At 43.3% G+C, this 15,857-nt stretch overlaps 1 protein-coding gene across 2 annotated transcripts in view; it reads left to right on the top strand.

Annotated features, from left to right (window-relative positions):
• The window catches only part of PDE8A (phosphodiesterase 8A), a 181,998-nt gene extending 170,234 nt beyond the window's left edge, over positions 1-11,764 (top strand). Inside the window, exons 18-22 of one of the 2 annotated variants that reach the window (XM_067471427.1) lie at positions 111-328; positions 1,571-1,703; positions 6,450-6,641; positions 7,956-8,085; positions 10,740-11,764. In XM_067471427.1, the coding sequence (XP_067327528.1) occupies positions 111-328; positions 1,571-1,703; positions 6,450-6,641; positions 7,956-8,085; positions 10,740-10,846 (780 nt within the window). In that variant the 3' untranslated portion in view covers positions 10,847-11,764. The remainder of the gene's footprint in view (positions 1-110; positions 329-1,570; positions 1,704-6,449; positions 6,642-7,955; positions 8,086-10,739) is intronic. The other variant, XM_067471428.1, reaches the window with a different exon arrangement.
• The last annotated feature ends 4,093 nt before the right edge of the window (positions 11,765-15,857 follow it).

Below are 15,857 nucleotides of genomic sequence, written 5' to 3' on the forward strand. Positions count from 1 at the left end.
TGGAGGGGTGACTGTATATTTGCATGCATTCCAGAACTAGGATTAGCGCAAAACGTGTTTCAACTGTTCCATGGATATTGTAAGAATCCCTCTCTTCATTTCCCCCCCAGCAAACTCTGGATCCGATTGATGAAGTCGCCGCATTGATTGCTGCCACTGTTCATGACGTGGATCATCCAGGGCGGACAAACTCCTTCCTGTGCAACGCGGGCAGTGAGCTTGCCATTTTATATAATGACACTGCGGTCTTGGAAAGTCACCACGCGGCTTTGGCCTTCCAGATCACGATACGAGACGATAAGTGCAATATTTTCAAAAACATGGAGCGGTGAGTTTTTCTTTTCAAAACAGTGGTCGTATGCCATGACGAAACAACAGTTTTTGCATATGCTGACATGGGAGGGGTTGGACTAGATCAGTGTTTCTCAACCTGGGGGTCGGAACCCCTGGGGGGTATATTCTGTTGATCATGGGGGTTCTGTCTGAATTGTATCATGGGTGGGCTTCAGAATGCTCTTTGATTGCAGGTGAACTATAAATCCCAGCAACTGCAACTCTCAAATGCCAAGGTCTGTTTTCCCCAAACCTCATCACTATTCACATTTGGGCATATTGAGTATTTGTGTGAAGTTTGGTCCAGAACCATCATTGTTTGAGTCCTCAGTGCTCTCTGGGTGTAGGTGAACTACAACTTCAAAACCCAAGGTCAATACCCACCAAACCCTTCCAGTATTTTCTGTTGGTCATGGGGGTTCTGTGTGCCAAGTTTGGTTCAGTCCCATTGTTTGTGAAGTTCGGAATGCTCTTTCATTGTAGGTGAACTATAAATCCCAGCAACTGCAACTCTCAAATGCCAAGGCCTGTTTTCCCCAAACCCCACCACTATTCACATTTGGGCATATTGAGTATTTGTGTGAAGTTTGGTCCAGATGCATCATTGTTTGAGTCCTCAGTGCTCTCTGGGTGTAGGTGAACTACAACTCCAAAACCCAAGGTCAATGCCCACCAAACCCTTCCAGTATTTTCTGTTGGTCATGGGAGTTCTGTGTGCCCAGTTTGGTTCAATCCCATTGTTTGTGAAGTTCAGAATGCTCTTTCATTGTAGGTAAACTATAAATCCCAGCAACGACAACTCCCAAATGCCAAGGCCTGTTTTCCCCAAACCCCACCACTATTCACATTTGGGCATATTGAGTATTCGTGTGAAGTTTGGTCCAGATACATCATTGTTTGAGTCCTCAGTGCTCTCTGGGTGTAGGTGAACTACAACTCCAAAACCCAAGGTCAATACCCACCAAACCCTTCCAGTATTTTCTGTTGGTCATGGGGGTTCTGTGTGCCAAGTTTGGTTCAATCCCATTGTTTGTGAAGTTCAGAATGCTCTTTCATTGTAGGTAAACTATAAATCCCAGCATCTACAACTTCCAAATGACAAAATCAACCCACCAACCCCACCAGTATTCAAATTTGGGTGTATTTGTGCTAGTAAAAAATAAATGCCGTAGTGTTCAAATAGATACTCAGTCTCAGACATCCTCCTGAGCCTTTCCTCTGCTCCTTCTTTGCCTAGAAACGAATATCGAACTCTCCGCCAAGCCATTATTGACATGGTCCTGGCCACAGAAATGACGAAGCACTTTGAACACGTCAACAAGTTCGTCAACAGCATCAACAAACCACTGGCCGCCCTTGAAGAGAATGGGGTAAGAGTCCTTTTGAAGACGTAGAAACAGGTGGAGGATAATTACTTACTTGGGAACGGATTGCCTTGTATCAACTTGTAGGGCCTTTCCAGGGTTGTCAGGCATTATATCTGAGATCTTCTGCCTGTAAAGGGTGTTCTCTGAATCCTTCTTCCCATTAGTTAGTTGTCCTTCAAGCAGTCAGAATATGGAAGGCTACTTATCTACACCACTCCTCGGTGTCATTCACTCCTCTTCTCTCCATCCACCTTGTTTATGGCTAGTGCAGGCATGGGAAATTTTGGCCTTCTGTGTGTTTTGGACTTCAACTCCCACAATTCCTGGCCTCAGGCCCTTTCCTTAAGCGGCTGAGGGGGGAAAGGAAAGGGCCTGAGGCCAGGAATTGTGGGAGCTGAAGTCCAAAACACACAGAGGGCCAAAATTTCCCCATGCAATTTTCACCTTAGTCTTTCTGACTGACATTAAATCCAAATTCCCACTTTTATTACTTCAGATTTGACACTGAAGACACAATAAAACGATCGGGAATCTCTTTCCTCTAGCACCCCGGTTAGATTATACTACAAAGTTAATTACTTTGACTCTTAAAATACCAAGGCTGAAGATCAAACTGGTTATACTAAACCCCTTACATAGTTAGGACCAGTCCTTCCTTTTAGCACTCCGGCTAAAGACTAAACCCCTTTGGTTCAGCTTCCCAACGAACCCATCTTCCACTTTGGTTCGCTGACCAAAGACTGACTTCTGTTTTTGGGTGTGCTTTCTCCTCCAGTGGTACAGGGTGAGGCAGCATAACTTCCTTTTTTCAAAACTTAATAAAACCCATTGTATGAATCAGAATTTTTTATTTTTATAATGTAGGCGCATACCTAAAGTTTTGTTTTACGTAGTTTTGAAGTTCAAATTAGGTAGGTGATGTCCCCCATTCTCCATACACTGACTAAACCGATTTCTGGCATTTGTCATGACTCTTGCCAGCATAGCAGGCGTTATGTTGGCAATTTCTTCCTGGATGTTGGTTTTCAAATGTTGTAGGGTCCTTGGATGGTTCACATAAACACGGGATTTCAAAAAAACCCATAGAAAAAAATCACAATGGGCCAAATCTGGAGAGCGGGCCAGCCACTCCAAATCCGCTCGAAAAGTAGGCCTCAATGGCAAAAGCACACTCCTCACTGTTCCAATGCATGATGGCAACTGAACGGTGTCAGGACAAAACTTTATACTCCTACCTCTCGAACGAGACCACTAGCGCTCCGCTACGTCTTCAACCAACTGAATGGTGCACATTTTAGAAAAGGAAGTTATGCTGCTTCACCCTGTAGTTAGCTCCGTCCCTTTTGCTTCTGCATGGAAGCCTACGTCGCTATGGCAACGCAGCCAAACAAACGGCTGCGTTTCAAACCAATCTGCCTGCACTATATATCACTCAATAAAACCTATTTTCTTTAAAAAAATCCAATAAATTAAGTAATTTGTTATAGTTATCATTTTGTAAACACACATAAAACATGCATATGCCAAGCATATTTTGTTGGTACACATGGAAATGACCTTGAGGGAGCTGGGGGTGGTAACGGCCGACAGGGAGCTCTGGCGTAGGCTGGTCCATGAGGTCACGAAGAGTCGGAGATGACTGAACGAATGAACAACAACACACATGGAAATATCAATGTGTGAAGTCGTCCTTGGCCCAGAATTGAGCAGTAATTTGAGCCACGTTTGCTCCTCTCTCCTCTTCCGCATTGTGTTGGAAGGATACGAACTAGGCTTGTTTGATCGTGTTCGTTAGTTTCTAAAGTTGTTATTAATTAGTATTTAAATTAGCTTACAATCCAATATTGAGCCATGCAGGAATAGTGTGAGGAGTAATTAAGAATTGAAACAATTTTTCCAAATTTTTGTAATTATTTCGTAATTATTAAGACGGGAAAGAAGGAGAGAAAAGGTGCCAGCGTTGCCTTTCCTCCCCATACTCCTCCTCCTCCTCCTGGAGATATTTTATTATCTTATTACTTATTTTATTATTTTATTAATTAATTAATTAATTAATTAATTTTAAGTGATTTTAATTTGTATTTTTACTAACTTAGTGTATTTTAATTTCATCCTGAATTTATTTTAATTTAGTTTCTGTTAGTTGTAAGTTTTATCATTAACAGTCAGCAACAGAGGGAGAGGGATGCTTCAGAAGTTCCCCCTGTCCCGTTTGGAGGTGTTTTTTGCGCAATCGCGCCCGCCATTAACGAATTGATTCGTAATTAACGAAATTTCGGAAATTTCAAAATTTTGAAATCTTAAATTTTGGAAGTCCTTTGAAATTCGAAACGCTGGCGCCCCCTGGAAACAAAGCGAGTTTAGAACCAAATTTTTCTTGATCCAAAAAGCCTAATATGAACTCTTGTTTCTTCCTTTCTTCCACACATGAATGCATTCATTCCCTCTTGCAAGTGGCTGAGGAAATCATTTCAGCATTTGGGACTGTTGAGAACAGAGCTTTTGGCATCTTCCATCCAGCACTTTGCCAATTTCCAATTGGTTTTGTGCTGGTTTGATAATTCTGCATACCAAGAAGAAGACACTTTCCCATTATGGTTTTTTAAAAGGTGCCGAACAACCTCTTCTCAAAACAAAAATGGCTGGAAATTGATATCCTAGCTACTGTATTTCTCCCATAATGTGTAGTATACTTTTGAGTAGCAAAGGGGAAGAAGTTTATTGTTCTTTGTACGACTCTGTGCAGGAGGTGGCTGTTTTTATATTTCCACAAAGGGCTCCTTTGAGCTTCCCTTGAGATCTTGCCATTCATTCTGCTCCAAATTGGGTTGGTTCCAAGTATTTTGAAGTCAGCCAAACAAGAGCCAAAGCACCAATTCCTTTGGCCGGCCCAGCAGTTGGTCCTTGGTGAACAATGGAAATCCCATCGAGGCACCATTGTAAAACATGATCAAATGGGGAAGCTGCGCATGGGATGGGAACATGGATCCCAGACTGGATGTCTCGGTTCTGCCCATGCAGCATCAAAGCTTTGCATGATAGCTTAATTAATCAAGGACATCTGCCTTGCCTCCATCATTAGTGGTGTTTCCAATCACACACGTATAAACACACATAAGAAAGAGAGGGGAGAAAAATAATACAATGTAACATTTGGAAAAAAAACTGTTTCTGGTTTGACAGCATTGTTTCCTGTTTGATCCTGTGGCACTTACTTTGAAAGTAGTTATACTCCAGAAACTTTGTTTTTGCTACCGGGCACAAATCAAAGTACTGGCTTTAGCCCATGATGGCAACAGTCTTGGGCAGCAATGGCTCCCAAAGTGATCCATTTAAGGTGGAATCCGGTGTCAAACAGGGATGTGTTGTTGCCCCAACCTTATTTTCCGTCTTCATTGCTATGATGCTTCATCTTGTTGATGGGAAGCTTTCCACCAGAGTGGAAATCATCTATCTGATGGCAAGCTAGTTAACCACAGCAGACTGAAAGCCACAACCAAGGTTACAACAACATCTGTTATAGAACTCCAATATGCTGATGACAATGTCGTCTGTGCACATTCAGATTGGAAATTGTTTAAAGACTATATGAGTATATAATAGAGATAAAGTAGGAAATTAAAAGGAGGAAACAACAAAATAAGGACTCAGTTGTAGACTAAGAGAAAGAGGGAAGTATAAAATAAACACACACACACACACCTGATGCTAGAGAAGAAGATGACACAAGGAATAAGATTGGGAAGCCACGATAGTTCCCCATCCATCCCTCCCCACACTCCCGTATTCCCATTTCCCTGTCCCACCCCGCTTGACTTTCCTCAATATATCTAATAGTCTATATTTATTTTTATTATTTGTTAATTGTAAAAACTTTCAATAAAGATCATTTAAAAAAGAAAAACTAGAGCAAAATGTGCTGCATATTTTCCCCATATTTTTATGATAGAACCAATTGACATTTATAACCCAGCAACCAACATTGCGTTACATAGCATGATTTTTTTTTTGCACTAGAAAAAAGATTGTACTTGTGTCATTGTGGTTGTGTTTATGTATTGCTGCCTGTGTGTGGCACTTGGAGTGCTTCTGTGAGATGCCCCGAGTCCCTTTGGGGAGGGACTTATTTATATATTCCTTGCATACAATAAAGATTTATTATTGTTATCATTATTATTTGAAACACAAAAAGATGAGTCCACAGCAAACAAGGTCACTCTGCTGGCTGTTGTATTGGATCACACGTTGGACACTTCTCAAGTGTCTAGGACTGTGTGATGTATCGGCGAATAATGCGTGCAGATCCTAGTAGGGTGGCCTTTTGCAGCTGGCAGATGGTAATTGCGTCAGCGCCAATTGTGTTTAAGTGCAGGTCAAGGTCTTGAGGCATTGCACCCAGTGTGCCAATCACCACTGTGACCACTTTTACAGGCTCGTGCCAGAGTTTTTGCAGTTCGATCTTTAAATCCTCACATCATGTCAGCTTTTCCAGTTGTTTCTTCTTCTTCTCCTCCTCCTCCTCCTCCTCCTCCTCCTCCTCCTCCTCCTCCTCCTCCTTAGTAGTAGTAGTAGTAGTAGTAGTAGTAGTAGTAGTTATCGTCGTTGTCATCATATGTGCATAGGAATGTGTTTATGTTTCTTTTAAACTATAATCTGGGCCCCCAGTAGTCTGAGAGACCATGAACTGGCCCTCTGCTGAAAAAGATTTTTTTTTAATGCAAATCACTGATTATGATGATAATGATTTAGACTTCTACACTTTCATTTCATGAGGGTGCAAATGGAGACAGTGATTCCATCAAAAATGTACTCACATCGCCTGAAAACCGAATCCTGATCAAGCGGATGCTCATTAAGTGCGCTGACGTCTCCAATCCCTGTCGGCCTCTGGAACAATGCGTAGAGTGGGCAGGACGCATCTCTGAGGAGTATTTTGCACAGGTGAGTAAGGTACAAGAACACAGCATAACATGGTGGGACCAGCAGGGACTGTGGCATCATCTGCCATATTTGCTATCCTGGCTGGGTATTTATTTATTTGTGGTATTTGTGGTATTTATTTATTTATTGTGTTAGAAGCAAAGTGAGAATACAATTGTAATGCATAAAATTTGGCATTATACTAAATGTCCTTTGACCAAAGCTGGCCACTTGGAGAGCCTCTGGTGTCACTGTAAGAAGGTCCTCCATTGTGTATGTGGCAGGGCTCAGGCCACATTGTAGTAGGTGGTCTGTGGTTTGCTCTTCTCCGCAATTGCATGTTGTGGACTCCACTTTGTAGCCCCATTTCTGCATCTCATGGTCCCAGAGCGCAGCCTATTCAGCACCTTCCAAGTTGCCCAGTCTTCTGTGTGCCCAAAGGGTAGTTTCTCATCTGGTCTCAGCCATGGATTGAGTTTCCAGGTTTTCGCCTGCCACTTTTGGACTCTTGCTTGCTGATGTGTTCCTGTGAGTGTCTCTGTAGATTTTAAGAAGCTATTTCTTAAGGCATTGGCATTCTGGCTGATATCTAAACAGAGGATGGGCCAGAGATGTCAGTGCCTTGATCCTTTCATTACAGGCTGCTACTTCCCGATGAATGTCAGGTGGTGCAGTATTGCCTAAACAGTATGCCCTCCAGTGGTGTAGGGCATAGACGTCCTGTGATAATGTGGCATGTCTCATTAAGAGCGATTTTTACTATTTTAATGTGGTGAGATGTATTCCACACTGAGCATGCACACTCAGCAGCAGAGTAGCAAAGCACAAGGGCAGATACATTTGTGGTGATATTCCTGTGTTGGAGCCCCTGGCGGTGCAGTGGGTTAAACCGCTGAGCAGCTGAACTTGTTGACTGAAAGGTCTCAGGTTTGAATCCGAGGAGCAGTGTGAGCTCCTGCTGTTAGCCCCAGCTTATGTCAACCTAGCAGTTTGAAAACATGCAAATGTGAGTAGATCAATAGGTTCCACTCCGTCGGGAAGGTAACACTGCTCCATGCAGTCATGCCAGCCACATGACCTTGGTGGTGTCTACGGACAACACCGGCTCTTCAGCTTAGAAATGGAGATGAGCACCAGCCCCCAGAGTCGGACACGACTGGACTTAATGTCAGGGGAAAATCTTTACCTTCCTGTGTTCATGAATTTATAGGCTTTGTGAATAATAACCAGTTAAGGATTCATACCCTTGAATCCATTGCAATTCAGAATTCCAGTCAACAACAACCACAATAATAATATGAAACTAACTATGATTTTTTTCCCCCTGCTTTGCAGACAGATGAAGAAAAAAGACAAGGCTTGCCAGTTGTGATGCCAGTTTTTGACAGAAATTCTTGCAGTATTCCCAAGTCACAAATATCATTTATTGATTATTTCATCACAGACATGTTCGATGCTTGGGATGGTAAGTTGTTTCTTCATCTATTTAACATGCTCTCTGTTGGAACACACAACTGAATGGACTCCATAGCCTGTCCCACCTCCCACCCTCAAATTATTTTGCCTTTAAGTATCCTGGGGGACATTGTCTCATCACTAGCATGGAAGTAAATATTGGGTTGTTGTAAGTTTTTCTGGGCTATATGGCCATGTTCTGGAGGCAATTTTTCTCCTGACGTTTCGCCTGCATCTATGGCAAGCATCCTCAGAGGCAGTGAGGTCTGTTGGAAGTAGGAAAAATGAGTTTATATATCTGTGGAATGACCAGGGTGGGACAAAGGACTTTTGTCTGCTGGGGCTAGGTGTGACTGTTTCAGCTGATCACCTTGATTAAATAAATATTAAGTAAATTAAAGTAAAGATTAAGTAAATATTATGTTGGGGAAGGCTTTCATGGCTGTAATAACTGGGTTGCTGTGAGTTTTCCAGGCTGTATTGCTAAGTCCCAGAAGCATTCTCTCCTGATGTTTTGCCCACATCTATGGCAGGCATCCTCAGAAGTTAGGAAGTTAGGCAAGTGAAGTTTATATATCAGTAGAATGGCCAGGGTGGGAGAAAGAACTATTGTCTGTTTGAGGCAGATGTAGTGTTGCAATTGACCACCTTGATTATTTATTTATTTATTTATTTATTTGCAGCTTTTATATTCCGCCCTTCTCACCCTGCAGGGGACTCAGGGCAGATTACAATGCACACATATATGGCAAACATTCAATGCCAATTAGACATGCAACGTATACAGACATACACAGAGGCTATTTAACTTTTTCTGGCCGCCAGGGGAGCTGTCGCTTTCATTGTCCATCTGCGACACTGATGAAGTACTTCCGCATTCCCCGCATGCTTTGCTGGAGTGCTTTAGCATTGAATAGCCTTGCAGCTTCAAAGCTTGGCTGCTTTCTGCCTCAGGTAATCCTTTGTTGGGAGGCGTTATCTGGCCCTGATTGTTTCCTGATACCTCCCAACAAAGGATTCCCCCAGGCAGGAAGCAGCCAGGCTTTGAAGCTGCAAGGCTATTCAATGCTAATCAAGGTGGCAAATTGCAACACTCACATCTGCCTCAAACAGGCAAGAGTTCTTTCTCCCACAGTGACCATACTACTGATATATAAACCTCACTTGCCTAACTTCCAACAGACCTCACAACCTCTGAGGATGCCTGCCATAGATGTGGGCGAAACATCAGGAGGGAATGCTTCTGGAACACAGCATTGAATAGCCTTTCTGCTTCAAAGCCTGGCTGCTTCCTGCCTCCTGGGACCAAGTTTGCCCATGCCTGCTTTATATCAATCAATCAACTTGTCTGTTGATTCCACAAGTACATTACCATCTATATCCACTTTGATAGCAGTCATAGATGCAGGCGAAACGTCAGGAGAAATGCCTCTAGAACATGGCTCTATAGCCCGGAAAAACCCACAAGAACGTAGTCAACGAACTGTCAAAGCAAAAACAGAAAGATATTTGTTGGAATTTCTCTGGCTTGACCAGAAGATGTCACTGTCTCTACTCAGTACCAGTCTATAGTGCTATGATTTCACTGGAAGGAAAAGTCCAACTGGTTTTATAAAGTTGAGTCTATATTCATTTCCTTCCTGCATAGTCAAAAGTGGCTTTGAGCTTTTCTCCCAGGAAGTAAACAAGCCTTCCACTCTCATGCTATCAATTGGCTTTCAGTTCTGTTTCGCTCTTAGTAAGTTTCATTTGAATGTATTACAGAACATGGCCATATAGCCCGAAAAATCTACAACAACCCAATGCATAAACACTTTCCACAGAAAGGAGGAAACTATGAAAATGAACAAAATCTGGCTAACAGTATTAAAAAAAAACTCTAAAATTACAACAGCACAACATCAGAGAGGAAACAAACAAGGACATCTAATCACCTCTCAACAAAAGTTTGCTCTAGGCACTGTCAGGCCATTATATGCTAATCAAGGTGGTCAGTTGAAACATTCACACCTAGCTCCAGCAGACAAGAGTCCTTTGTCCCACCCTGGACTTTCCACAGGTATATAAACCCTTTTTCCTAGTTCCAACAGACCTCACTACCTCTGAGGATGCTTGCCATAGATGCAGGCGAAATGTCAGGAGAGAATGCCTCTAGACCAGTGGTTCTCAACCTGAGGTTTCTAGATGTTTTTGGCCTTCAACTCCCAGAAATCCTAACAGCTGGTAAACTGGCTGGGATTTCTGGGAGTTGTAGGCCAAAAACATCTGGGGACCCCAGGTTGAGAACCACTGGTCTAGAGACATTCTCTCCTGACATTTCGCCTGCATCTATGGCAAGCATCCTCAGAGGTAGTGAGGTCTGTTGGAACTAGGAAAAAGGGTTTATGTATCTGTGGAATGACCAGGGTGGGACAAAGGACTCTTTTCTGCTGGAGCTAAGTGTGAATGTTTCAACTGTCCACCTTGATTAGCATATAATGGTCTGACAGTGCCTCGAGCAAACTTTTGTTGAGAGGTGATTAGATGTCCTTGTTTGTTTCCTCTCTGTTGTTGTGCTGTTCTAATTTTAGACTTTTTTGAGAACCACTGCTCTAGACCATGGCCATATAGCCCGAAAAAACCTACAACAACCCATAAACACTTTGTTGTTTTTTCTCTCTCCAGCATTTGCCGACCTGCCAAATCTAATGCAACACATGGACAACAACTTCAAATATTGGAAAGGGCTGGATGATCAGAAACTACGGACACTCCGGCCACCGACCGAATAGCTAGTTGGCCTCTTGTTTTCGTGGTCGTCTCATCTGGAAACGCGTTCCTCCAAACTCTGAATTGTGCGTTTTCAGATTCCTTTTGGTCTTTTCAGTATTACTGTCATGCCTTCCTGCGCACAGTCTTGGGAAGTCTTGGACATTCGGGGTGGCAACGACGGACCTGCCGTGGAGGGCTCGTGATTTTATCAAGCTGAATTCACACTGGATTGCTGCATTGCCTATACTGAAGAAGGTTGAAGGCTGAACCGTATTGAAATGACGCGTTGAGTTTTGGCACGGTCTTCATTCCAGGGCTGAAGATATCCTCCGCTTGCAAGATTTTAGCACACTGATCATCCAATCTGCCAGCGGAGGTGCAAATCCCTACCAGCGGTGATGACCCATGAAGATTATGAGGATGCTTTTGAATAAGGACTTACAAAACAGTTACATTGAACAATTCAGTCTTTGACTTGCCAACCTTTTATGAAGGAAGACCTTTTTTTTTTAATCTTCTGAAAAACGGACGTATTTTTTCACATCGCAGAAGGTGCAATCATTCACTTTTGAGCACTACTGAGAGCAAGTTCTCTTTCAAATAAATTTAGTAGCAAATGGAAAAAAAGCAAAACAAAACAAAACCAACCTGAAGATTTTTTTTTTTTGAAGTTGATCGTTAGGCATCTCTTGATTCAAACTATGTTTTATTTATTTTGTTAGGTGTTCAATATTTTCTATGGATTTATAAAGACTTTCAAAGCCAAAGCCAACTTTAGATGCATTGCAGATTTACATGATTCATACTCGTTATGCATTTTATTTTCATAATGCAAAATGCCGTACAATGAGGACACATTTTTATTGCACTGTAAAGATAGATGTGTTATGTCGAAATATTGTTCAATTTTATGTTAATTAAAATAAGTTTTTATCAAAGGTGTCGTCGGGGAGAGAAATGGGCATGTTGTCCTAACACCAGAATTGGCCCGCCATCCAAAGTTTCCTGGCTTAAGACAGTATATACTTATACTTACTTAGGCGATCCCTCGTTGGACGAGTAAGATGGTCTTCCATTATGGATTTCCTTGTGGGTCCGTATGTGGCTGTGGAGCCCTATTCTTGCTCTGCATCTTCTTCCGCAGTGAGGGCATTGGTTTCCAGGTGGAAGGCGGTCCCGGTCGGGGTTGGCTTGACGCGCCTTCCTCCTGGCACGTTTCTCTCTTTCACCCTCCACTCGTGCCTCCTCAAATTCTGCAGCACTGCTGGTCACAGCTGACCTCTAGCTGGAGCGCTCAAGGGCCAGGGCTTCCCAGTTCTCAGTGTCTATGCCAGAGTTTTTAAGGTTGACTTTGAGCCCATCTTTAAATCTCTTTTCCTGTCCACCAACGTTCCGTTTTCCGTTCTTAAGTTCGGAGTAGAGCAACTGCTTTGGGAGACGGTGGTCAGGCATCCGGACAACGTGGCCGGCCCAGCGGAGTTGATGTTGGAGGACCATCGCTTCAATGCTGGTGGTCTTTGCTTCTTCCAGCACACTGACGTTTGTCCATTTGTCTTCCCAGGAGATTTGCAGGATTTTCCGGAGGCAGCGCTGATCGAATCGTTCCAGGAGTTGCATGTGACGTCTGTAGACAGTCCACGTCTCACAAGCATAGAGCAGGGTTGGGAGGACAATAGCTTTATAGACAAGCACCTTGGTCTCCCTACGGATGTCCCAGTCCTCAAACACTCTCTGCTTCATTCTGGAAAATGCTGCACTTGCAGAGCTCAGGCGGTGTTGTATTTTGGCGTCGATGTTGACTTTGGTGGAGAGGTGGCTGCCAAGGTAGCGGAAATGGTCCACATTTTCTAATGTGACACCATTAAGCTGTATTACTGGCATTGGAGAGGGATTGGCTGGTGACTGCTGGAACAGCACCTTGGTTTTCTCAATATTCAGTGACAGGCCGAGCTTCTCATATGCTTCTGCGAAGGTGTTTAGAGTGGCTTGTAGATCTTCTTCTGAATGCGCACAGACGCATTCTGTGCGCTTAAGACAGTACAGATGTTCAGAGACAATGAATTGTTGCTGGAAAGTTGACGTGTAACTCAAAATAACAGAGTAATGGGACATGGGTGGGATTCTTCTACAACAGTGTTTCTCAACCTTCCTGATGCTGTGACCCCTTAATGCAGTTCCTCATGTTGCGGTGACCCCGAACCATAACATTATTTGCGTTGCTACTTCATAACTGTAATTTTGCTACTGTTCTGAATCGTCATGTAAATATCTGATATGCAAAATGTATTTTCATTCACCAAACTTGGCACATAGCATTCCCATGACCAACAAAAAATACTGGAAAGATTTGGTGGGCATTGACCTTGAGTTTTGGAGTTGTAGTTCCCCTACATCCCAAGAGCACAGTGGACTCAAACAATGATAGATCTGGGCAAAACTTGGCACAAATACTCAATATGCCCAAATGTGAATACTGGTGGAGTTTGGGGGAAATAGTCCTTGACACTTGGGAGTTGTAGTTGCTGGGATTTATAGTTCACCTACAGTCAAAGAGCATTCTGAACCCCACCAATGATAGAATTAGGCCAAACTTCCCACACAGAACCCTCATGACCAACAGAAAATACTTTGTTTTCTGATGGTCTTTGGCGACTCCTCTGACACCCCCTCGTGACCTCCCCAGGGGTCCCGACCCCCAGGTTGAGAAACACTGTTCTACAAGGCTGTGCTTCTGAATTTCCTTTTAAATTATTTGTTTTTTTTAGGGCTGTTACGTTAATCTTGAAAACCACTTGTACACAATGTATTGTGGAAGGCTTTCATGGCCGGAATCACTGGGTTGTTGTAAGTTTTTTCGGGCTATATGTCCATGTTCTAGAGGCATTCTCTCCTGATGTTTCGCCTGCATCTATGGCAAGCATCCTCAGAGGTAGTGAGGTCTGTTGGAAATAGGAAAATGGGTTTATATATCTGTGGAATGACCAGGGTGGGACAAAGGACTTTTGTCTGCCGGAGCTAGGTGTGAATGTTTCAACTGACCACCTTGATTAGCATTTGATTGCCTGGCAGTGCCTGGAGCAATCTTTTGTTGAGAGGTGATTAGATGTTCTTGTTTGTTTCCTCTCTGTTGTTGTGCTGTTCTCATTTTACAGTTTTTTAATACTGGCAGCCAGATTTTGTTCATTTTCATGTTTTCCTCCTTTTTGTTGAAATTGTCCACCTGCTTGTGGATTTCCATGGCTTCTCTGTGTAGTCTGGCATGGTGGTTGTGAGAGTGGTCCAGCATTTCTGTGTTCTCAAATAATATGTTTTGTCCTGGTTGGTTCCTCAGGTGCTCTGCTATGGCTGACTTCTCTGGTTGAAGCACTCTGCAGTGCCTTTCATGTTCCTTGACTCATGTCTGAGCCTCGTTGTGTTTGGTGGTCCCCATGTAGACTTGTCCACAGCTGCATGGTACACGTTAGACTCCTGCAGAAGCGAGAGGATCCCTCGTGTCCTTTGCTGAATGAAATATGTGTTGGATTTTCTTGGTGGGTCTGTAGATAGTTTGTATCTACCCTGGTCATTCCACAGATAAATAAACCCTTTTTTCCTAGTTCCAACAGACCTAACTACCTCTGAGGATGCTTGCCATAGATGCAGGCGAAACGTCAGGAGAGAATGCCTCTAGAACATGGCCGTATAGCCCGAAAAAACCTACAACAACCCACTTGTACACACTCCAAATTGCATATTATTTCCCCTAAGTTCTGTGCACCAGAAAGAACCAATAATAATAATAATAATTATTATTATTATTATTATTATTATTATTATTATTTATATACTGCTCTATTTCCCCGAGGGGACTCAGGGCAGTTTCCAAGTAACATCACCAACACCATGACATAAAATTAACAAAACAACATAAGCACATATAATTATCACAATAACAAAACAACATAAGCACATATAATTATCACTATAACACATATATATATTAAAAATAATCCTGCCTGTTCAGAGCAATTAAAAGGCCGGGTCGAGGCTAGTGCAAACTCAAAATATGAGTACCTTGCTATAACAGGCTAACAACATAGCAGGTATGGGTCTGTGGCTGCTCATTTCCAGGGCCTATTAGAGGGACCGGGGTAATCGGTAGGAAATATAAGGTAGGAACCCATATTCAACAATATTTGGGGCTGGGCTAGAACTGGTCATTCTCAAAAGGTTGTTGAAACCACCAGGTCTTCAAGCTCTTACGAAAGGAGAGGAGGGATGGGGTCTGTCTTATTTCCCTTGGAAGGGTGTTCCAGAGGTGGTGGGGGGGACCACCGAAAAGGCCCTCTTTCTCGTCCCCACCAACCATACTTGTGACCCATTACATCAGGTATGGGCAACCCAGACCCGGGAGTCGGATGCGGCCCCTTGGGCTCTGTTCTCAAGCCCTCTCTCACCATCCTAGCCTTTCTTCCTTCTCTCTTTCCTTCCTCCTTTCCTCCTTTCCTTATCGCCCTCTTTCTCCTTTCCTCCCTCCTTCCTTCCATTCCACACTTTTGTCCTTCCTTCCATCTTTCCTGCCTTCTCTCCTCTCTCTCTTTCTCCTTCCTTCCTTCTTTCCCCTTTGTTTTTTCTTCTTTTCTTACCTCCCTCTTTCTCCTTCCCTCCCTCCTTCCTTCCACCCTTTCGTCCTTCCTTCCATCTTTCCTCCCCCCTCTCTTTCCTTCCTTCCTTCTTTCCCCTTGGTTTTTCCCTCTTTCTCCTTCCTTCCTTCTTTCCCCTTTGTCTTTCCCTTCTTTCCTTAACTCTCTCTTTCTCCCTCCCTCCTTCCCTTCCACCCTTTCGTCCTTCCATCTTTCCTCCCCCCTCTCTCTTTCTCCTTCCTTCCTTCTTTCCCCTTGGTTTTTCCCTCTCTTTCTCCTTCCTTCCTTCCTTCCTTCCTTCCTTCCTTCCTTCCTTCCTTCCTTCCTTCCTTCTTTCCCCTTTGTCTTTCCCTTTTCCTTAACTCTCTCTTTCTCCCTCTCTCCCTCCTTCTCTTCCACCCTTTCGTCC

Source organism: Anolis sagrei, chromosome 9, assembly GCF_037176765.1.
Source record: "Anolis sagrei isolate rAnoSag1 chromosome 9, rAnoSag1.mat, whole genome shotgun sequence".
NCBI classification, from domain to species: domain Eukaryota; kingdom Metazoa; phylum Chordata; class Lepidosauria; order Squamata; family Dactyloidae; genus Anolis; species Anolis sagrei.